At 36.5% G+C, this 24,978-nt stretch overlaps 1 protein-coding gene across 25 annotated transcripts in view; it reads left to right on the forward strand.

The window, feature by feature from the left end:
- Positions 1 to 24,978, forward strand: part of ZNF644 (zinc finger protein 644) — a 78,084-nt gene that overhangs the window by 46,715 nt on the left and 6,391 nt on the right. For 5 of the 25 annotated variants that reach the window (XM_054210917.1, XM_054210904.1, XM_054210913.1 and 2 more), the window contains exons 2-4: positions 1,691 to 1,746; positions 15,284 to 18,330; positions 18,531 to 19,136. In XM_054210917.1, the coding sequence (XP_054066892.1) occupies positions 15,315 to 18,330; positions 18,531 to 19,136 (3,622 nt within the window). In that variant the 5' untranslated portion in view covers positions 1,691 to 1,746; positions 15,284 to 15,314. Of the gene's footprint in view, positions 1 to 1,690; positions 1,747 to 2,540; positions 2,577 to 13,840; positions 13,947 to 15,283; positions 18,331 to 18,530; positions 19,137 to 19,260; positions 19,571 to 21,711; positions 21,835 to 22,727; positions 24,967 to 24,978 lie in introns of those variants that run through there. The other 20 variants (XM_054210908.1, XM_054210905.1, XM_054210911.1 and 17 more) reach the window with 9 other exon arrangements.

A 24,978-nucleotide genomic window follows, 5' to 3' on the forward strand; every position in this document is an offset into this window, starting at 1 on the left:
GTGAGTGTTGGTTAAGTGCTGTACGTTTACTCGTTTTAAACAGTGAAAGTCTTAATACTATCAGTAGTTGAGCCTAAAATGCGGATTGATTGCCTTCATCAAGATGTTTGCTGCACATTCTGTCTTCCATTGGGTGGAGCTTTGAATGCCACTGTGTTTGAAATCCCAAAAAGGGGAGTTAATTCTGCAGGGCCCTTTGAAGTTTGTAACACAGGGCTGCCGTGGCCAGCCCCTTGGTCCAAGTGATCTGTGAGCTGCCTGTGAACCAAAGAGTACTTACATTCAAGAGTACTTGCATTTAAGTTTCCTCCCAAGAGCACATTCAGTGAGTAGAAGAGCACATGCCCTCCAGATAGGCAGCGTAGGGTAGGACTTCCCATGTTATGTCAACAGAGTAAATGGCTTGGTCTGAAGTCATGTGTGTCCATGCCAAAGCGGTTGCAGTGAGTAAGGGGTTGTGTGACAGTCTGCGGTACTGCCGCACTGGTCTACGGTTGTCTGGGCTTTGCGCCGAAATCCTTTGATGCAAGGAGTCTGTCTGCACTTGAATCACAAACCATGAAATCTACGTTGAGAACAGTTATTGCTAATGTTTAGCTAATTGCAATGTTCAGGAGATGTGAGAATTGCTACGGTGGTGTTGTGAGATCATTTTGCATGGGGGCACAGTCATTGATGTAGTTCTTACTTGTAGCGAGAGAAGTGTTAGTCTGGGGTTGACTCTGCCCAGCTGATGTGCAGAGGTTCACTGAGGTGTCTGGTTTAGTGCTGATCTTAGTGTTTATTAATGTAAAGCCTACATAGACCTTCTTTCCCATTTTTTTTGAAGGTATTTTGGCTCTTCAAACATGCAGGGTGTATTTTGTGGTGTTTTTAACTGTACATTTACATTTACCTTCTGTAACATACAGTTGGGCTCCACTGCTGTTTGAAAATAACACTTTTGCTTCTCTAGGTGCGTGAATATTACTGTAAAACCTGACTAAAGAATTTTGAGTCTCTTCCAAATGTTATATCGTCTAGTATCTCCAACTAGGAAGTGAAAAATTTCCTTGTATAGTTAGTTCTGTTAAAGATCCATGAGCAAAACTGAAATTAGAGCATTTAATCTGACATTATTCAGCCTTCATAAAGGCAAGGTAAGTTATGATTTTAAAGTGGACCAGCTAGCTTTAAAATAATAAACACAACTTTGTCCTAGGAAAGGCGAGGAATTAGTGAGGCTAAGATTTAAAACCCTCCAACACTTAATTTCAGATACATTGACTGGTTTTGATAAAACAATTTTTAAAAAGCTTTCGTTTGTAACCATTTCCTTTCTGTGCTTCATTCCCCATTCAGGGAACTTAAGATAGCTGGCTTTCAGGGCACTAACAGAAAATGCAGGTTTCCTTGCTGTGGAACTTTTTTCCCCCCTGTTCTGCGCACTTAGTTTAATGGCATATGTATATTTGGTATGATTTCTTGGTGGTTTTTGTTGGTTTGTTTTTTGGTTGTTTTTTTTTTTGTAATTAAAACACCAACATCTGTGTTACTTGAAAATTAAATACATATTTGACCACTGGAATTTTTATAATTCTATCCTGAGACAAAACTGATAGAATACATATGTAGCCATGTAGCCTTGCCTGTCTTGTCTAATAGTCTCGAACACAAGCAGAAAACAATGACAGCTTGTTTTATTTTGCAGGTTTGTTTTAATGTGGAAGTAGATCCCGCAGCTTAATGCAAATCAAACAAAGAAAGGTAAGTAGAAGTTTTGTGGGTTTTTGGTGTTTTGTTTTTTTTTTTCTCCAAATCCTTCGGATCTATTAATGTATACTGCTAAACACTCAGAAAAAGTGGTCAGTGAAAATTTTACTGAAACTTGTGTCTTGCTTACCGTAATTTATGGACATAGACTTCTATGATAGCAAAGTGGGAATAAAACACACACACCCCCTAATACTTTAAGATTATTATTATTATATTTATGCTTTTCTTGAATAAACTATTATAGTCAAAAAGGCTATCAAGGCATTCTGCTAGCTGTTGAGAGCCAAAATTATGAGTACTTCAAATCAATTTCATCCTCTGCATATCATCCACCTGGTTTCAAAGTACGGAAATTGTACTTTGCATTGTCAAAGCACCATGTTAAACTTGCACTTATTCTATTAATAAATAACCGTGTGGGAAATTTCACCACCTAACAGAATAGCGTTTCAAATTTTTAATAATCAAAATCTGTTAGGATCCCCCCCACACTCCTGCCCTTAGGAACCCTTTGGGGAGCTATTTGAAAGACAAAGTATATGAAGCTTAATGTTGGTACTCATGAGCTGTAGAACTTGTGTCCCTTTGCAATTGCAGCATGTCCATCTAGGAAAAATTTTCTGTAACTTTGGCATTTCTTTTCCTCCTCTCATCCCCCCCCCGCTGCAATTATTGTGAGAAAAAGGAATTTAAGCCCAGATTTTGTTTCTCTTCATGTTACTTGATATTCTATTGAATTCACTTGAAATTATGTGAAACATTTAATAAAAAGCAATTTGCTTTAGTCTGTTTCAGCTGGAGTCTTTCAAGAATATCTTTAGGTAAGACCCCACAGTTTGGTAAACTCTGCTGTGAGACAGGGCATGATGGACTGGTGTACATAGGCTTCTCTAACAAACAAAAGCGGGTTTCTTGGGTTTCCTGCTTGCTGTTTGACTAATATGCCATCTCAGAATACAGCTGCTTGTGGTGACTTGGTATTTTGAAGAGGTGAGAGGGAGATCCCGTTTGCTCAAATGAGCTTGTTCTTCATTTCTAATCTCCAATTAATATGTAGACTTAATGTAACTTTAAAAATGTAGTGCGTGCTTTTTAAAATAGACGTGACCTGTTTGTTTGTATCTTCTGCTCTGATGAGACTTTTTTTAGAGCTACTGCTGTCAACTTCAAAATACTGATTATAGCAGAACGTTTTGTGGGGAATTTCAGTAACTATTCTGTTCAGTGTTGTTCTTTTGTATAATGTATAACTGATTCAGTACTTCGATTGTAAATTTTTCTGAACTATGAACAATTAAAAGCATACAATACTATGAACAAATAAAAGTGTAGCCTGCATATACTTATGCGTAAAGGATGTTTCCTGCCTTAGCCTGACTTCACAGGTTTCTAGAATGTGCTGCTTTGAAACTAGGAATAAATATAATGCTGCGAAAGGAAATACTTCTCTTTATCTGAGGATAAAACAAGAAGTGCGGCTAGGGAGAGGACTTGAATTCACAGTAAGATTTAGATTGTTCCCTCTGTTTTCTAATGCTTTCAGTACTTAATGCTTACAGTTTATGTTCTTCTCTCCTTAATGTATGTGTTACCTCGTTACTGGTTTAAATGCAGAAAATTAGTTGAGAAGTCTAATATATAAATAACTGAATATGTTCTTTAAGCATGAATTCTTCTGAATGAAATGCCAAAGACCTCTTGCCTTAACAGTGGGTAGCTGTGTATAGTAGAAGAAAGCTGATCTCTGAGGAGAAAGCCTGTACTCTTGCATACATAACAAGAGGACAGAAAAATGTGTAAAAGAATACATGGAAACAGTGTAATGCAGTCTGATCAGTATTGTTACTGCTTGGAGGAGATCTTGAGGTTCTGACAGTTCTGTGAAAATGACAACTGGATAGTCAGTAAATCAACAAAAATATTATGCATTATCGGGGAACAAAGCAAAAATGAGATCTGGTTATATAAATTTGTGGTGTACCACAGATGCATTGCATTGCAATGAATGTTGCTTCTTGAGTACTAATCTAGCCCTGTGACTGAAAAATGACATGGCAAAGCTGAAGAAGGTTCAGAGAAGGGCAGCAAAGATGACTGAAAGACTTAATTTTAAATAACAACCTGCATTTCCCAACTGCCTCTGTTTTCTGTCTCCACTCATGAGTGTACTGGCTGCAGCATCTTGCAGGCTTCTAAACAATTAACTTAACTCGGACAACTCTGTGCAGACTTGTCCTTTTTTGTAAGCTTATGTCACTTAAAGCAACAGCAGAACATGTGATTTAATGATTTGCTGAAACATTTTTCTTGTACTCTTGACCAGAATGCATTTCCTAATGACTCTTGTTAGTGTGCTTTCCATGTGGGTTTTCTTTGAGTAAGGGATTTGGGGTTTTAGTTCTTTTAATTTCACATAATTCATTTTCCTGCAAACACTGAATGTACTTTATTGGGATAACTGTAGTCTTTGGGTTTAGATTTTCTGACTTGCGGACTGCATCTTCTGAGCTCCATAGGAGGGCCTATCTTGTTTTAAATAGGGGAAAAATTTAGGAAAAAATAACCTTGGTCTCAATGTGTTAACAGTATAATGGGTCACACTTCTGTGTAACAGGAAACGTTACAGAAGGTAGATGATTGTGCTGAATTTCCCTGTAACAGTGTGTAGAGTGAGGTCAGATTTTAAGCATTTGAGGTACCAGGCAAAATCAGACTTGTTTCCAGAAACTGTCTTGAACGTATTTAGTATTGCTTTACCTAAAAGTAGATGATGTAATAAGTGAATAATAGCACCACAGATGTTGAGGAAGGATAGGTTATATACAGAATTCTGCACAGGATAAATTTGCATGTGTGGGATTTGTGTTAATTTGGCTCAGACAGGAATCTCATATGATTTTCATCTTGTTTATATTATCCTGGTAACATGACGTCGAGTTTTCTGCCATTAAGTCACTGATGATGATGACTTTTTTTAAAAAAGAAAAACAGCAACCAACCAACCAAAAACTAATTATATGGGGAGTTACCTTATCTTTTGTCATCACTTGGAATTAAGAGTTTTGTCTGTTCGTCTGGTCATGTACAGTTATATAGCTTCAGGTCTTTTAAAAACTCTTTATTTCATATGTCCTTCAGTAAGGATGATAACTTTCTCCAAACTGACAGAGTTTTTTGTTCTTAGTCTAAAAAGGTAAAGGTGGGGTTTTGGCCTTACCTAGCTGGCACTGTTACTTACATTCATACTAGCTTTTTAACCCTTGATTACTGGAAGAATATAGAGGATTACAAGAGCTGGTTTGCTGGTAAGGATGAGTGAGTATCACTAATGTAATTCGTTGCGCTAAGGTTCTAAATTAAATGACTAAAAGCAGAGTGTTTATTCCAGGTAGTCTTTTTGTAATTGGGAAAGATAGCATGCTTTAGGAGTTAAGAAGTCTCTACATTAGCAGGAGAGACAATCTTAAAATTTGTGATACTATTAAAATATGTACAGCAAATTTATCAGCCAAAAAAGCAAAAAGCATGAGAAATTGCTAGATGTGTTTCAGGTCCCGCTGGGCAAAAAGAATTACAACTTTTATTTAATATAATAGGAAATAAGGTCTGAATTTTTCCAGAGTTGAAAGGTGTGTCACGTTCAAAGATCTGTCTCAATAAAATTGGGTTAAACTGTTTTTTAATGTTGTCTTTAAGAAAGTTGTACTGACAGTCCGTTATGGAGCATCGTGTTGTCATACATGTTTTCATCTGTGATCTGTAGGACTGACACTTCAGGACTAGTTCATGCAGGTAACTAACAATATCGTTTAATGAACTTGAGAAATATTCCTGCAAAAATAGTCAAATATACCTGACTTCTAAAAATACTTCCCATTCTGGTTGTGATCTTTATATACTAACAATTGTACATTGAATAGCTTATCCAGATAACAAGCTGGATGATTATACCTTAAGAGATCTTTCGCTTCAGTTACTGAATTCACCTTTCTCTGAAGTTTGGGATTATGGTGAAAGTAAGACTTCTGTGGCCGTGTAATTGTAATCACTGGGGATGTGTACAGAGTAATGGAAAACAGCTGATTATTAGAATCAGTTCATTGCTATAGTTGTATTGGAAGACAGGGTTCTTTACCCAACTGCTCACACAATGTGTCTGAACAAAAAGACCGAATTGTAGGAAAAACCTTTGCTTTAAATTGAAAGTCAGTTTTAGATTTGGATATGAAAATTCTGTAAGTTCTGCTTCGGTTAATTTTAAATGTCTTTGTGTTAGTACTCCATGGCTCACGTTTGGCGGCTGGGGGAATGTTTTCAGTTACGTGTGCTCTACGTGGGGAGTAATTAGATTTGCATACAGAATTTCACCACCACTTGGTGGCAGTACCTGGCTTCAAAAGCACTTGTTTCTGAGCAGATAAAGTGACTTTGATTCTGTAAAACTATAGGTTACGGGGGAGTAGATTTGTTTTAAAATTTCTAAAAGTTACTGATGTGTTTTAGAAATGAAAATGCTTTTTATTTAACCTACTGGAAGTATTTGCATTTGTATGTCTCTATGGAAAATCGAGCTATCATGTCTAATATGTAATTTAAGAGTGTTTCTTGTGTTAATAGTATTCTCAGAAGATGTATTTAATGTTCCCCAGTTGAATTATTTTAGCATTTACTTCTAGCATTTTACTTCAGTTGAGTAGCGTACTTCAAGTAATTTTAGAACATAAAACTTGCTTCGTGTTAGTGTTCTTCATAATGTTGTCTTTCGCAGTTAAATAGAGGACTGACAAACCTGTTTTTTTGCCTTCTGAAATGTTCCCTGTATTTTCACTTTTTTATTTATTGATATAAACTTTAGGAAAAGATTCCCGTGTAGATTTTCCTGTCAGCCAAGTTAGTAAAGGTTTGTGCCCTTACTCAGAGTTGTTGCGTCTCGGTTGTGCCGATTCAGCAGTGTGTGGGTCCCAGCTTTTTAAAGTGGATAATGAAATTGTTGATAAAGTGGGAAAGAAGGAACGTGGGGGAGTGGAGGAAGGCAGGAGCTATTTAAATTGGCTTTGCCGCAAAGAAAAGCATAATTCCAATGTATAACACAGTAATTTGACAGCATATGGCTCCATGTTGAGACTGCTTCCTCTTCTCTGCAAGCCAAAATCTTCTGCAATGACAGCAGGTCTTTCATTTTAGTATTATCCCCCATGTAAGGACTGTAGTGGTGAGACTAGAGCCTGGAAGAATGCAAGCTCTTTCCTAAACATGTGCTCTTTGAAACGTCTCACTCACTGTGACTGGAGTTAGAACAGCATTGCTGGTGGGAGTGGGTTCTGTGAGGAGGAAATATTTTTATTATATTGCCTGAAAAGCCGACATTGAGAATCCAGCATCCTTAGGCCATATCAAGACATGTGTGACATATCAAGAAGGCATCTAAGTAAATCGTGACATAGAAGAGGGATTCATCCTGTGGAAAGTCCTGAATTGTAGAAATACCAATAGAAAATGAGGTGGGACTTGTGAACTGCATGTTTATATATAAACTTGAGTGTGATAATACTACTTTACTTAGTGAGTGATAATATTATTTTATTTAGTGAGAGAACTCTGGAAAACAGGAACACTGGAAGAGAGATAGAAGGGAGAAGGGCATCAAAGTATAGTTTTGCTGTGAATATGTTCTACATAACTTGGGATAGAGAAAATGCACTTTTGCTGTATACCTAATTATTTTTGTGTAGTTCTCTTAAGCTGTCAGAATAAGTCTGAAGTTAGTGGTTGAAAACTTTTTTTCTTAATTCAAATATTCTTGTGCCTATATTGCTGATATTTTTAAATGAAAGGAAAAAGTGAATAGTCTGAGCATATGGAGCACTCTAAAGAGGAATCAAGTAAGTGGGAACTGGGATACTGTTGTAGCAAAGCGTACTAAAACAGAATCACAGAACAATGTTGGAATGGAACTACGGAGATCTTATCCATTCCTTTGCCTTAAGCAGGATCACCTAGAGCAGCTTGCTCAGGACCGTGTCTGGACAGCTTTTGAATGTCTCCAAGGATGGCGGCTCCACACCCTCTCTGAGCAACCTGTGCCAGTCACTCGCACGGGAAAAAAGTTTTCCTTGTTTTTAGATGGAAACTCATGTATTTTAGTTTATACCTATTGCTTCATGTCCTATCACTGAACACCACTGGAAAGAGTTTGACTCCGTCTTTTTCTTCCCTCCCTTCAGATGTTTGTACACGTTGATGAGGTCCTACTGAGCCTTCTCTTCTCCAGGCTGAACAGTCCTAACTCTGTCAGCCTTGCCTCGTATGAGATGCTCCGGTCTCTTAATTGTCTTAGTGGCCTTTTGCTGGACTCTCTCCAATAGCTCCGTATTTCTCTTGGCCTGGGCAGTCATAGCTGGACACGCTACTCCAGATGCAGCCTTACCAGAGCTGAGTAGAGGTGTGAGCATGTGAGATTGACGTAAAGGAGAAGAATTTATCTATGCACGTAGAAGTAAGGGAACAGTTCTGGAAAGAAATAGTGTGTACTATTGCAGGGCATTAAGTCTGTGTTTTTCAAACTTCTATGTCTCTTACTGGAATGCTGCTAGTCATTACCATCTATGCCTGCATTTAGGAAAAATCAATATTTGATTGTAGTTCTCATCTTTAATAGAAACTTAACAGCAGTGCAATTCAAACTAGATCGTACTACTGAAAATCCAAATTAGACAAAGCTGCAGGAATGCGCAGTCTTAAGTACTTGTCTGTCTTCTATGTGGAGTGCTGAGGGGAGTTAGGGGAGCCTGTGGAGTTGCCAGACAATGTGTGACTGACTGTTCTGAAGTTATCAGATTGAGTCTTGGATTTTTGTACTGGCTAGGCATCTTTTTGAAATACCTAATTCACTTTGAATTTTTAAGTCATACATCTGATCCTTGTGACACTTAAATTGTATTGTCATTTATTTTATTGATTTCAGTATTGAATTTTAGCATGATGCAACCCATTGTGACAAACTGGTTTATTTTCCCAAGCAAATCAATATTAGAGGAATAAGATTAAGAATGGTCGGTGGCAGTAACGGTATTCTCTTCTACGATTTCTGAATTGTAAGGTGGTCATTCTTCACTTGTGTACTGACTCCTTTCACATGTGAGATGTTAAAATATCACTCTTAAACATTTTAGATCACAAATCAAGTTTCTGAAATGTTGACATTTTTAAAGAAACATTTTTTTTCCTTACTACCCGACACAAAGTTTTTAAATAAATTGTTTCATTAGAATCAAAGTTTCAGGTAAATAAACTTTCTGAAAAAGTGTGCTTCAGATTTGATGTTCCTAAGTATAATCTTACTGACAAGATGGATGCTTTTGTGTGATGACTCCTCTATAATTCAGAGTTTCTCTTTGGTCAACTTTTTCCACAGAGATACTGACAACTTGGTAATCTGTCAACAGTAAGGTTGACAGATTTATAAGGTTATACTGCGGGTGGCAATAGCTTTGTATTTCTTTCTTCAGGCATAATACAACTTCTTAGTGTTGTATCAGTAATTTTTCTTGCTGCTTTAAGAATAATTTTTAATAGAAGAGTCTGATTAGCTATGAGAGTTTCCCAATATTTGTGTTTTCATGTGAACAGCTGTGGATCTGAATTGAAGATAACTAGTTTTCAGTGGAACTCCTTAGACCACGGTTATATTAATAACCATATACTTGAATGTAAAGTAGGTGTGGGAGAGCAGTACTCGTGGTAGTGTGCATATTAAACAAGCTGTCTCTTCACTGCAGAAGTTTAAAAAAAAAAATCCAGAAATATTCATGTGAATTTCTAGGTTTCAAAGCTAAGTAAGGCAGTCTACAAATAGTGTCTCTGCCGTGCAGAAGGGAATCTATTTTCAACAACTTAATTTGCAAACTCAGATAGGAGCTGGAGGAAGACAAGGTGAGTCACTGACTCATCCTCCGGTTGTCAGGCTTTGTGGATCTATTTCTGTCTGAAGGGTGGGTGGATCTGGATAGCTTTTAAGAAGAGATAAAGTGGAAAACGAGTAATAGGTGTTCTTCTAATGATCAAAGTATCATGGTTTTATTGACTTTGGGTATTCGTATTGCTAGATAAACACAAGACTGGGGAGAGGTGAACTGGGTGCATTAGTGTATGGAAGAGGCAAAAATATTGTCCAGCTGTCCTCTAAATAACTTGATTTTTTTTTTTCTTAAGACGTGTCTGGTTTATGCTGATACACTACTAGTTCCTCGATGACTCTGTACGAACCGTTGTTTTCCAGAGGTTCTTAAACATTTCAGTTTTGATGGAAGCTCCATGTTTGACCTTTGCCACGATTAAGTTGATGGAGTAGACTGCATAATGGGGCAAAATAGAAGGAGATGTCTCTTTAGTCCTGTGCCATGATGTACTTCAGCTTGCTCTGTCTGGTCTGATGTTTATTGCCTAAAAATATGGGACTTTGGTTCCATCATCTTTACTACCATCTGTCATTTGAGAAACCTTTACTACAGGACTGCTTGTGGATAAGATGATAGGTTTTGTTAATTTTCTCTATTTCATAACAAAGTCTTGAAGAAAAATCTAAATGGGAACAGTACAAACCTGAAACACCTTTCCTATCTCTTAAATATTGAGTGTCCTGGTTATTCACAAATCTGCTTAAAGAACTTGACTTACAAGGAGTTACTTAGCACAGGACAAGTGTATTTTTTTCCTTCGTTACAGCACTGCCGAAAGGCTATTTTTCTTCAGTTACTTTAACTAGGCTGAGTGAATTCAGTCCATTGAGGAGGTGGCTTCTAAGTTTTTGTGCCACTTAATAGTCATTCTGTGCTTTAGCTCATTGGTTTATGTTTATGAATTTAATGAGAAACTTGCTATCAAAACACGTAAAAGCACTTCATGCTTTTCACGTACTCAACCAAATTGTTCCATCTTAATTTTTCAGCTCCAGTGTGCTTTCAAATCTATTGTAAAACCTTGTAAAATAAAGTGGGGTTTGTAACAGAAACTGACAAATCTCCAACTAGTAGGCAACAGCATAGTACACTTAGCGCTGGAGTATAAGTTTTAATGAACTAGTATGAAGGCAATACTCTTAATTTGGTGTGTGACCCTATTGCATAGCGAAAGTTGTCATTATGAAATAAGAACTTGGAAGTGTCGTAAGCCTACTGGTAATAAATACAATTAATAATGTACATAGAACAATGGAATTACGTACATTCCTATCAAAAAGAATTATTAATGAACAGAAAGTGGACAGCATAGATCTGATGACAGGAAGGTTGCATCTAACCTGAATTACTGAGTGACCTAGGAAGCTTGCTCAGAGGGATTACTGAATAATTATGTTAATATGCAATTATCACCTCATTTCTTCTGTAGTAACCTCAAGATGTAGTGTAGTAAGGGTGTTATAGCAAGTGCTGATAGTTTGCAAAAATACTGATGTTCAAGATTTTTGAGACAATAAGATTAGCTTAAGGCATTTAAATGATGATCTGTCAGCTTGAAGATAGATCTGACCTTACACTTTTTTAATGCTTAGACTATCTGGCCACAGGCAGTCGTATCTGCAGAACTCATTACAATTTAGAAAACTGATATTTTATGAAGAAAAACAATTTTAAAAAATATGTAAATGTAAAAGTAATTATTAAATAGGGATGGAATGTGGCTTAGTTGTCTAAGTAATTGGTTGTTTTCTGCTTTTGAATATGAAATAATTCCTGTATAGTAAATAGAGTATCGTGTAACTGCACTACAGTCATTCTAGGCTTAACTGAAATAATTGAATTGAATTTGGCCTAGCATTTTAGATAAAGTGTGTTTTAAAAGTATGAGCCTGGGATTGTGAACACTTGAGTAGGAATTTTGAGTATTGCCATTTTTACACTTACAGATCTAGGTATATTGCACTATGTGCTTAAATAAAAATCACTTCAACTGTATAGTGATTGCCCTGGTAGAGGATAACAAGCACTATTTGCAACAAATTTGAAGTTTCATGTCAGTGTTTTACTTTTCAAATACACTAAGTAAAGATTAATTACTATATATTTTGACAGAATTAATAGTTTGTGTATTTCTGTTATGGTACAGAGAAGATAATTTTAAAACTGTGATGGAAATACCCAAAGAATATCGTGTAGACTTAGTTAAATCTGAATTGTTACAATGTTTGATTTTTCTTTTTTTTCCCCAGCGTTGAGATTAGGTAATATTTCAGTTTGAGTGTTGCGATTCCTGAATGGTACGAGTTAGATGTTAACGTTTCCTCAAAAATGATGGCATTATGTGGAATGTTTCCTTGCATGTGTCTAGTTACACCTGTCATTGTTGCTGTGTAAATTTCTATGCATGGAGTAGATAATGAAGCATTGCTGACTCTAAATTACCGTAATTTAAAAATACTATTTTATACGTTTATTTAATACCATGCTATTAAAACTGGTAACTTTCTTCTTGTTGTCCTGCACATAAAATAGTGAATGGTGCCACCCTGATAGCTGGAAAAAAATGTGATAATTAGCAGAAAATTATTAAAATGTAACAGCGATATTATTGATACAGTAAGCATTTCAGGCTTGATTCAAAGACTGAAATCTGTAGGGACAGCTGTATTACCATAGAAGACTACTAATCAGATCCATATGGAATAGTTCACAATCTCCATAAATACACAATATGGAAAGGAGTCTCTTACAAGAGTGCACAGTGTAATGTTTTTAGATATTGCTTATGAGAACTCTGAAGAGAGTCTCAGTTTAAAGGTGATCATATGGTCCCCCAGCCACCTTTTTAACTTAAGCTTTAACACTAATATTTAGCGTCAGCATGGTTTTGTACGTAGAGCAACATGGTTTTGTCTTCATCATGTAAACCTGTGAGAAGTTTTCGGGAGCCATTCTGATAATGAGGTTTGCAGTCTCCAGGCAGGCACGATATTCTCAGTTTGCCTCCCTGCTGTTTTGGGGCTACCGCTGAAGTTGCTTTAAATGGGAAGCGTCTGTTCTTCCTCTGAACCCCTCACACCAGAACAGATGGGTGGAACTTGGAACATGGAAGGTTTTACCTCAGAGGTGGTAACAGTGAAGCCACTCATTAACACTGAATTTACCACTTCGTTAGCAACGTTGCTTCCTGTTGAGAAAAGCTAATATAGGCTCTCAGATTGACTGAGCATACATTTGTCTACCTCTGCAGTAATAAAACAAGGAAGACCACATCTTTCAAGCAAAATTGGCTTACTAAATTTCTTTTAAACTTTTTATGAACGCTTTTGTACTCTGCTGCCTGACACTATATGAAGCTTACAATATTCAGCTGTAAAATTGTTGGAGCTGTTGTGCGTTCTCGGGGGTTTCACTTGTTTTAATTGACTTTTGCATTACTGGTTCTTAGTGCATGTTTGCACTGCCCATTTCTAACTTGTGTAGGTGATGTAAAGACTCCTGCTGGGTGCTGCATTATCACCATTTTAGGGTGATAGCTTTGAATGTGATCTTATTGGAAGTCTTTATTGTGGTGGAAAATGACCCATCTCAAAACAGCAAAGAAATGGGAATATTTAAATGGAAATATAAGAAATGGGAAGGTGAGAAACTGAGGCGTCTAGTAGAACATTAGCATAAAAGTATGTTATAGGTAAACAATACAATAAAGTATTCCGTACCCTTTACGCATTTATTATGCATCTGACATGAGCATTGCTGTATTTCTAAATTGGCTAGTTCAATGATTGAGTAGAAAAGGAAACATTTTTTTTAATGGTAAAATTTTTTCATTATATTTCTACTCCAAATATAGTTACTTTTATCTTCTAAATAGTAAAAAAGTTGTATTATGTTCAGGTTTGTATTTTACAAATTTAAAGGAGGTTAAAGTATTTGTTTTGCCTTTTGCTGATTTGAAACAAAACAAGCACAATAACAGAGAATTTCCATGACGCGATAGCCAGCTTTGAATTGTGTGGATAGCTATGATAATGTTGAGTTGAAAAACTAATAGAAATGTTGGACTCAGAGTGTGACGTATAAAGATGAAAGTGGTGTCATTTAACCAGGTTATTTTTTCTCCTTAGGAAAAAAGGATGTCAAGCATGGTCTTCCTTGATTTCTATGAAGGACCATTGCAGGGAGCCATGGATATTAGTTGTGAGTTATAACATCTTAATTCAAAGAGTCTAGGTAATGACTCCTTTTAACTGAGCTCTATTCAAAATGTTAATTAGTAACTGAAACTAAGTGTGTGATGGCAGCAATCAAATTCCCCAAAAGATCAAAGTGAATAGTACTCTTTAAGGGTAAAATATGTGAGTCTGTAAAATATAGATAGATGTTTCTGGCTCATAGATGGATGTGTTAAGGCCTTATACTTACTGTGTTCTGAGGTAGAGAGGTAAATGCCAGGGTAGACTGAAGTTCACATCCCTATTTGTTACACACTGATTTTCGTGTGTAGGCAGCTCCTTTGTGCTCAGTAAGCATTGGGTAGGTGATTTTGCGTATAAATGGAAGTCACTCCTAAAAAGATATTTTTATGTACAGAAGGCCTCCCGGAGGGAATTAATATGTAGTAGTTATCTGTATTAGTAGATACTATTATTGTCATGCTCTGGATTCAACATGGTGATTTCTTCTAGTAGGTAAATCCTAATTAAATGTTTCTTTCCAATTGTGGTTTTTTTTCCACCTTTGAGAAGATGCTATTTTATTTGCTTATCATTTCAAATGGCCTTGTAACGTAAGCAGGATCTGATTTATTTAATTTAAAGCAAGTAGGGTCCTTTTACAAGAAGAAAATGGGAAGATATTTAATTTCTTCAGTGAGTTTGATCCTTTGCTATGTCTCTATCAGTAATCAGATGTTCAAAATCAGCTTAGTTGTGTTTTCTACTTTAATACCAAAGTAAATATTTCTGCAGGCTTCTGTGTACCATCAGGTCACTTGTATACAAGCACTTTGAAAAAAGTGATACCTTGAGATACCTAAAGATTACTTTTGTTTCCGAGGTGCTAAAGGGAAGTATGTTTGTGCAGTTGTGTGTTGGTTTTTTTTTTTTTGTTCCAAAAAAAATCACTAAAATGAAGAACAGATGCCTGGGTAGCCTTTACTCCTAACTTGTTTTACTTCTAGAAAACAACTAAAAATAAACTCTGTGTTTATGTTAATGTACATGTGGAATGTATGCAGTTGCACAGTTTTTGACAATCTCATTTCCCCCCCTCTTGCTTGCATACAGGTGTTCAGGCTTTTTTTGAACTAAGATTTTGGGCAGTGATAGTTTGCTGTATGGTTATTAATATAGCACAGCAAGATATAATTTTTAATTGCTTCATTGATTAATTTTAAACATGTCTTGAGTATTCTAAATAAAAAACCACACATTTTTTAAAAGTTCAAACATATTTTTAGATTACAGCATGAAGAAGGGTGAGCCTGAAGAAAACTGTAAATTATTTATTTAATAACTGCCCTTATTTATTTCTGTGACTGCCTGATTCTTTTCTTGCTTTTTTTTTAGTATAAATGTACTTAATGGACAGACCAGCAATATGGATGATTTAGAGATAAATACTGAAGTCACTGGTGCTAAAGAAGAAGAAGAAATCCTATGTGATGATAATTTCATATCTGAGGAAGAAGGTGGCATTCCTAAACCACAAGAGAGCGACACCTCATTTCAGAAGAACAGTACATTGACTCTGCCTGAGGAGCTATCAAGGGACAGATCTGAAAAAGCCTTAAGTGGAGGCCAGGCTTCTCTATTTATACACACTGGTGCTCCTACTGTTTCTAGCGAAAACTTTATCTTGTCTAGAGGAACTGCTGTTAATGGACCAGTTTCACACTCCACCTCAACTAAGACTTCCATTATGAATAAAGGCGGTGTTTCATTAACCACTGGACAGCCTGTAGGTCATCACACAGATTCCTGCTCATCTTTGACAGTGGTTCATGATCTTCAGCTGCCTGCAAAGAGTACAACACAGAAATCAAATCAGCACCCAGTTTTATTTTTGTTACCTGATGTAGCACATGCTAAGAACCTGACTCATTCCATTAAAAATCTACCTACCTCTGCTTCAATTGGTTGTGATTCACAGAAATCAGTAGGAAATAGTGTAGATAGCACTTTAGTAGGCCAAGTAGAAGTTTGTGAGGATGATAAAAATTTACTAGTAAAAGATGATTGTGTCGATACATTAACAGGCATTTCCTCAGGTACAGGTGGTTTCAGATCGGGATGTGATCCCAGCTGGGATCCACAAAAAGAGTTTATACAGTTTCTTATGACAAATGAAGAAACAATAGAAAAGTCCCCCATTCACTGTAAAGTAGGCTTAGAAAAAAAGCGAAAAAGGAAAATGGATGTTAGTAAGATAACACGCTATACTGAAGACTGTTTTGGTGATACCAGTTGTATTCCTAGTAAATCAAAACTATTAAACGTTGACTTCTTAGAGCAGAATGAGGAGCTACAAATAGTAGAACCGCAAAAATATTCATTGAGTAAAGTAAAGCCTGAATCCACAGATGAAGAGCTGGAAGCTGTCGATGCTATCCAGCAGCTCATTTATAGTCCCAGTAGTAACTGTGCAGAAGATACTTCTCCTGTTCACACAAGCACTTTTCTTTCCAATACTTTAAAAAATAAATGTGAGCAGAATGATTCTGAATCACCATCTACTTTCAGTACTGATGAACCATCATTTTATCCCTGTACAAAGTGCAATGTGAATTTTAGGGAGAAGAAACATCTCCATAGGCATATGATGTACCATTTAGATGGGAACAGTCATTTCCGACATCTCAATGTCCCCAGGCCCTATGCATGTAGGGAATGTGGAAGGACATTTCGAGATCGTAATTCACTTCTTAAGCATATGATAATTCACCAGGAAAGAAGGCAGAAACTGATGGAAGAAATCCGTGAGCTGAAAGAACTTCAGGATGAGGGTAGGAGTGCACGGTTACAGTGCCCGCAGTGTGTATTTGGTACCAATTGTCCGAAAACGTTTGTGCAGCATGCAAAGACCCATGAAAAAGATAAAAGATATTATTGTTGTGAGGAATGCAATTTCATGGCTGTGACAGAAAATGAACTGGAATGCCATCGAGGGATTGCTCATGGAGCAGTAGTCAAATGTTCAATTATCGGTAGCGACATGTCCCAGAGGAAAACACAGAAAAAGGCATCCTTGAAAGATCCGTATTTAGGATCCTCAAAAAAGTCATCGACATATATGTGTAAGATGTGTCCTTTTACTACTTCAGCTAGAAGCATTTTAAAAAAACACATGGAATATTTGCATCCAGCATCATGCATTGATCCCTTTGGTAGCCATCTTAGACTAGAAAAAAGAAAAGGCGGCATAATAGAAGAATCTTTAGATTTTGGTAGCAGGACAAAACAGTTGATCAAACAATCTTCTACTTTTCCAAAGAACTCTGTTTTAAAACAGGATGTAAAAAGATCATTTGGCTCTACTTCACAGTCCAGTAACTTCGCAAAACTTCACAAGAGACCCTACAGGATACAGAAGGCTCGGAAAAGCGTTTCACAGTCATCTGTAAGTGTGTGCCATCTAAATTCTAAAAACAAGGCCTTTTTGATTAGAAATAGCATTGAACAGGAACCTAAATATTTTCATCAAGCAGCAAAGCAGAAAGCTAGTGTCCAAACAAGTGGTAATTATTTATATAGACACAAATATGAAAACTACAGGATGATTAAAAAATCTAGTGACTCTTATCCTTTGCATTTAGAAAAGGAAGAGTCCAACTCTGTCAGTTCTTTACATTTATTTTCTTCATCGAGTAGTCCCCGTAATAATTGTTTTGTCATGGATTCAAATAGTCTTGATTGCAAAAGGGCGGAAGGCTGTAAAGATGGTAGGCATGTAGCTGTAAAAAGAGTGGTTAAAGAATCCAAGAGGGAAGGCTCTGTTACAGGAGATGATTTGGATTGCTATCCGGATTTTCTGCATAAAATGACTGTTGTTGTTTTACAGAAACTTAACTCTGCTGAAAAAAAAGACAGCTATGAAACGGAGGATGAAAGTTCGTGGGATAATGTTGAACTATGTGATTACACTACACACTCTGTGGAGGATGAATCTTACAGTGATATTAATCAGGAGCATGTAAACCTATTCCCCATATTCAAAGGTAAAATGGAAGATCATGAAGCTGGTGATAAATCTTCACTTAGTTACGAGCAGAATGATGGCTTTTATTTTGAGTATTATGAAGATGCTGAGGGTAGTAACTTCCTGCATGATTTGCATGATCCTCAGAATTTAGAAAACGTAGGATCAGCATTGCCAAAGCATAATTCAGTTTTCCATTGGACTGATTTGTCACTTGAAAAGAAGTCCTGCCCATACTGTCCAGCAACCTTTGAAACAGGTGTTGGACTGTCCAATCATGTCAGAGGACATCTTCACAGAGCTGGACTAAGCTATGAAGCCCGCCACGTTGTTTCACCAGAACAGATAGCAACAAGTGACAAAATGCAACATTTTAAAAGAACTGGAACAGGAACTCCTGTTAAACGTGTTAGAAAAGGTAAGTTGTGTTGGTTTGTGTTTGTGTTGTTTTTTTTTTTAATTTGGGTATAAAGTAAAGGGGACAAAAGGATTTATTGAGCACTAAACAAGACTTGCTTTATCTTGTTGTAAAGCTTCTCTTCTTGTCCTTGTGATTTGCTGTTGTCATGTTTAACTGTATATTATTGTCAAAACCCATGAAAATTATTTTCTTTATAGCGATTGAGAAATCTGAAACTTCCTCTGAGCATACGTGTCAGCTCTGTGGAGGCTGGTTCGATACTAAAATTGGATTGTCTAATCATGTGCGAGGACACCTGAAGAGGCTTGGCAAAACCAAGTGGGACGCACACAAGTCTCCGATCTGTGTTCTGAATGAGATGATGCAAAATGAAGAGAAGTATGAAAAAATCCTAAAGGCTTTGAACAGTCGCCGCATTATTCCCAGACCGTTTGTTGCTCAGAAATTTGCATCAAATGATGACTTTTTATCTCAGAATGTTATACCTCTTGAAGCATACCATAATGGCCTAAAGACTGAAGATACATCTGTGTCTGCATCGGAGGAAGAAGGGCTGAGTTTCCTAAATGAATGTGATGAAACAAAAGCAGTACTACATGATGGGAAAAAAAATCAGTCACTCACACTGATAGAACTCCTGAAAAATAAGAGGTTAGGAGAAGAAAGGAATCCTGATATTTCTCCTCAAAAGATTCATAATCAAACTGCAAGAAAGAGGTTTGTTCAGAAATGTGTTCTTCCATTAAATGAAGACAGTCCATTGATGTATCAGCCACAAAAAATGGACTTGACTATGCAGTCAGGTAAGATGATGTTTCTAGCTGTCTTGACAACATTTCCAAAGAATCCTTTAATACATAGAAAATGTACAAGTGCAGAGTATTTTATTTGGGATTCTGTTCATTTAATTCTTTTTTCCATTTCCAGAGGACACTCACTGCAAGAGGTAGCACAGCAATTTTTTCTGACATGTTTTTCCTAAAGTGAAAAATCCCCTCAGCAGCACTGAGGGGTTTTTGTGTTGGAACATAGTTCCTGTTCTGCATATGGCTGGGCATAGAAATTCAAAGCGGACATAAAATGAGCCTCAGTAAGGAAGAAGACACATCCTGCAATAAGAAGTTGAAGTGTCCATGCATATTTGGTAGACTAACAGTTCTGAAATGTTTGGGCTTGTAAGCCTGTCTCTGGGCATGAAAACAGCTGGTTTGGGAACTACTTCTTTCAAATCTTTGAGGTTTGTGCAAAGCAGCATTTGCTCAAACTAACGGAACTGTTGATACCATTATAAATGCATAAAATTACAAATTGGTGACTCACTGTCAAGTAATTTTGATGGTTTTAGGCAAACATACTCTTACAACATAGATTAATTCTCATTTGTTTCAAAATTGCGGCTGCTGTGAGAAACTGATGCTTGCTTAGGGCCTGTCTATGCTGAGTGAAGACCTGTGCTGGTTCAAGCTTTGTTGGAATAGTTGTAGCCAGCAGATTTCTAATGCACAGCCCTTGACCGATACGGACAGAGATTGCCTGTCCACTGAGAATTGTGCTAATGAAACAATTCTATAATGAGCTTCCTAGCTACCCTGTATACTAATAGAGCAGGTTTTTAGAGTGTTGTTTTTAACCGACTTGTCACGTAAGAGTTATTTCTAGTCTTGGGGAATTCTTACAACCTCCTTTTTAATGTGTACGTAGAGTTTGCATTTACCTTTCTTGTTTGGACACCACCTTATAACGCTGCAGGATTCTTTAGATTGAGGAGCAGGATCTTATTTTTATACCCCTGACTTTTTTGGTTCTGTTGTTTTCTTGTTATTACCCAGTGCAGGTTAGTAAAACTGGCAGTGCCTAGTACTTTTTCACCTATATTCTTTTCTTCTTTTAAACAAATGAAAACAGCAGCAGCAATCCAATGTACTCAGAAGTTCTTTTAAGGGTCTACAAAAGTGTGGCAATCAATTTCTTAACAAAGGTGGCTTTCTAAAATGGCATAGTAGAGGTGGAACGGAATTACATTTAATGTCTTCTGGACGTCTGTCGTTGTCCTTTAAGAGGAGATTGTTTAATAAAGGAAGTGTATCTTTGACAGGCTTAATGATTTGAAAAACAATGCTAAAGGAGGAATAGCTTGCCAAACCTGACACTGTGTATTGCTTTCTGTTTAATATTTACCGCTGAATACAAGTTAGCACCTGTTTGGTTGTGACGAACAACCAGGTAAAAAATAAACATATGCTTGCATAGTACTAACCGTTACGAATGGGGCCCTGTAATTATCTGTGGCTGAGGTAACAGAATTTGACAACTAACGCACTGTGCCAGTTGAGTTAATAAGAAAATATTTAACATCAAGTTGAAATTCTTCTGTTTTCCCTAAAAAGGCAAATATTTCTAATTCTGGTTTTAGTTTTTAGAAAGGTTTTTACCAACCAGGTGTTCTTCTTCCATAACTTGCCTGAAAAAACAGCATGTCTTCTGTGGGCTGCTGGAGAATAGGATTCTTTCTTTCCTGCAAACAGAGGCTTTCCAGCTGAGTAGTTTGGGCTTTTTTATTTTTTCTTCTAGTAATTTATTAGTAGAGAACTTGAAATATTAGTTGTCCAAAACAATATATCTTCGGTAAAATGAAGGGAGAAACGTTATGGTGAAGTTGAGCAGGGAATAAGTTATAAAGGTTTCTTTGTCTGGTAAGTGAGGAGTTCAGTATTTTTTCACTGTTTTCCTGTGATAAATAGCATGTTGCTTTGTTGATCATTTATTTAGCACAAAGATTTTAGCAAAAAACTTCAAATCGTTAACTTTCACTATCAATTGCGCATCTAAAGTAATGAACAGAAAATGCACTGAACAAAATGTTTTGTCTAACAGCTGTTCAGTGGTGTGTTTTACTGCCTTTTTATCCAAGTCTTCAACAGCAGCCTAATTTAGTACTGAACTCTTCAGTCGTAGGGGTAAAACACTTTTAATTACCACTTTGTCAACTAGACTTTTAAAATTCTCTTTATTGGAAATGTTGCAAGCTCTGAAATTTCTCTACAGAATTGTGCTATTCGAATTGCAGGATTGTATTTTGGGATTGGAGCTTTCTAATGTGGAGACCTGTAGGAACTTGATAGTAGGTATTAAATGCAGAGTAGCCTAATGGGCTCAAGTTGCCTCCTTTCTGTTCTTTTTCAAATAACATGGTTTGGCTTAAAGCACTACATGGAAAACTAATAACGGTTAACTTGGATCCTTCTAATATACTAAACAATTGCGTCAATGCAGTGAATATATTTTAAACCATCTTTATTGCAGAAAACTTTTTACAACGCTTTGAGAATTTCATTTTTTGAAGAGAGAACTGGATTATAGTTTTCTTTTGAATGATAGGTATGCCTGTGAAGCTTAGAACGTGTGTGCATTGCAATACGACGTTTACAAGTGCTGTTAGCCTGTCCAACCACTTACGCGCTTATGCACGAAAGAAGAGTGCTGGACTTTTGACTGGGACAGGTATGTTTTGTTACAGATGTAAAAGCAAGTCTGTCTATGATACATTTTCCTCATCAGACTGGGCAAAAGCATATGTTAATTCAAAATAATTTTGAAGCTTCTGCTGGTAAACAATTTATTTGCCATCAAACTTCAGCAACTTGTAAGAAAAGGTATGTTGCTGTTGTCCACTCTCATGTCTGATTTTCATTCTTACTCATTTATTTTGGATCCAACACTTAAGGTATGTAAGCAAAACTAAGCGATGGTCACTTAAATTCATTCTCCCACAATATCACAACTTCCAAACCAGCTAGTTGGCCTTCTAATGAAGTGTTGAAAGTACCTCAAAAAGGAGAGGAAAAAACCAAACAAAGAAACCCCACAACAAACCAATACGTAATTTTTGCAGTCTAGCACATATAATTACTAAGAATAATGTAGTTAAAATAGGAAAAGCAAGTAATTTTATGGTTTGTGTATTTCTAACAACATACTGTATGTAGTTGGTTTCATTTCTTGTTTGGCTCACAACCCCAAAACTACCTGGTCTGACATGGAGTGAGTGTAGTTACAGCATTTGGCACTGCTATTAACGTGTTTTATTAAAACACACTTCATTTTGAAATTCCTCTAATATTCCGTATTTTAACTCTTTTTCCAGAGGCCTGCATTTTGCTTGGCTGTAGGCAATTTCTGAGTTTACTTGGATTATTGCTGAGATTAGTGGGACTTAGTATGATCAACAGCAAATTGGGGAGCAGAGATGGAATATAGTGAGGAAAATTTGGAGATACAAAGTCTGGAATATTCAGTAATTAAGAAGGGCAACCATCAGTTTTCTGTGTCAACAAGCACAGACTTTTACATAATGATTTGGAAAAATGCATAATCCCTTTTTTTTTTATCTGCAGATGTAATTCATTATGACAAGAATGACAAATAAACTGAGTTTCATGATTTGTCTGCAGAAGGCTAAAAAATGTTTTTACACACTGGGCCTGTGGCTGCCAGGTCTTAACGTTGTACGAAGTTAATGCTATAACAAAGTAGTTTTAGAAGGAAGTCAGCAGATGCGGTAATATCCAATGTGTAGGAGTGTATGCCTTTAGTTAGTGATTCTGAAAGTTTTCATGTTTACTCAGTAGAAAGATGATGATAGTGGACTTCATTTACCACTGCTGTGATATTAGCCCTGTGGTAAGTTACTTTGCTTTGATACGTGCTGGTGAAATATTTTTCAATAGCTATATGTTTAAATTGCATATTGAAATCTTAACAGCAGTGCAATGGAGGAGACACTGGCAAACAGGATAGTACACAGAGGTTGGGTCCTGGACACGCTCCTTGTACCTCAGCTTCCCTTTTGCTAAATGGATAAGTGAAGGTAGCTTGTTAAGGTGCTTTCAGGGATATTTGTTTTCTTTAAGAAATGTATTTTGCTAGCGAAGTGGTAGCATACTCATCGGAACAGTTGCCACTTTCTTTAAAAGAACTGAAAGAAAACTTCTAAGTCTTGTATCATTGGACCTCGAAGTTTGTTTAAAATTAGGTTCAAAACAAAATGAGATTAGAAACAAGGCTTAAAAAAAGGTTAGAAACAAAACTTTAAAAAAAAATCTTTTGATCTCAGAAGCTGGAGCTGGGCCAGATAAATAGCCTGTACTGTGTGCATAAAGGCCTTTCACTGAAACCAATGACTTAGAGGCTTAAGTTCTAGCTATAACATTTGCAACCAATGTATATTTGTATGAACTTTGTCATTACCATTAAAACTTCTATAACTCTGTGAAGTTTGTAAACTTTGCTCATTGACTTTTCATTTGAGCAAGCTCAATGCAAGGCGCGTAGACCAGAAAATATGCCTTTAAACAGTGGTTTTATTTGATATTCCACTTTATATTGTAAGTTTTGTGAATTATTTTAATGCAAGATTTCACTAGCACACACTAGTTATAAACTTCACTATGAGTGTTGTTCTTGGAGAGATCTCAGTTTTTCTTATTAAAAAATGGTTGCAGTTTTGAGATGTCTTCAGTTTGGCTTCAGCCTGGAACCTGTATGGAGACAATGAGAATACATTTACAAAGGTTCCTGCTTCTGTTTTCATGAAACTTTTCTTACATCTTCTAAAGTAAACGTAACTACCAAAAAGAAATCATGTTGGTTAATATTTGTCTCGGTTTCTTGTTGTAATTAAATAATTGTGTGTAAACGTGAATGCTGTAATTCTTTTACTTGGCAATTGTTACAGGAGCTAGGCATTACTGTTTAGTAAGAGAACTATAATAATCTCTGCATGTCACCAAAGTGAGACCTTTCCTAGTGCTACATTAGCTTATGTACTAGTGTTCTGCTCAGTTTTTCAGTTTGTGTATGTTTTTGTTATTGATTATTGTCATGTTGCTTTTCTAGCAGATGCCCTTTTTCAGAGTCAGTAATTTGATCAAATTTAGTTAAATCTATCCCTATTTTTTTATTCAAATGCAACTTGACAGTTTTAGCAGTATAACAGACATAGTTAAGCATAACGGTAAATTTTGAGACTGGACTCAAGAAAAACATCCTAGAAGTGAAAGTTTCTAGGCTGTTGGCTATTGAAGGTTAGTGTTTATTAAACTTAATTTGTGCCTGTAGTTATGCAGCATGGATCCACTGTATAGCAAATGCCTGTCTAGGTTCGTTTGGATAGTTAACTTGCTTTTGTATTAGTGCTTGCATGATGTTCTTCAGGTGTTTGACTGGAACACTAATTATTTATTTTGTTGTGATGCAGTTCAATTTTGAACAGTGTAATGATTTAATCGCTCATCTTTAGTAGGTGCTGATTTCCTTTTTATACCTGTTTTGATGAATAGCAACACATTAGTGTTTCTCAGAGCATGTGGCAAACTTAATTCTTTCTTTTGATTATCTTTAGAGCATGAGATAGACCTATGCAAAATCTTAAAAAAGCATCTTGCTCTTCTTGGTACAGTTGTATATCCAGCTTCTTTCCTTTTCTTGTCTCTAGGCCTCTCTTCCCCTCCAAAGTCTCTTGATACTCTCTTGCACCCTGGCTTTTTACATCTTCTCTTTGTTGACTCTTTTCACACACTCAGTCTATTCTTACCAGCTGTCGTCTTCTGGGAATTGCCCCTCTCATCTTTGGTCTTTGCTTCTGTA

This window comes from Rissa tridactyla, chromosome 8 (assembly GCF_028500815.1).
Source record: "Rissa tridactyla isolate bRisTri1 chromosome 8, bRisTri1.patW.cur.20221130, whole genome shotgun sequence".
In the NCBI taxonomy this organism is placed as follows: Eukaryota; Metazoa; Chordata; class Aves; order Charadriiformes; family Laridae; genus Rissa; species Rissa tridactyla.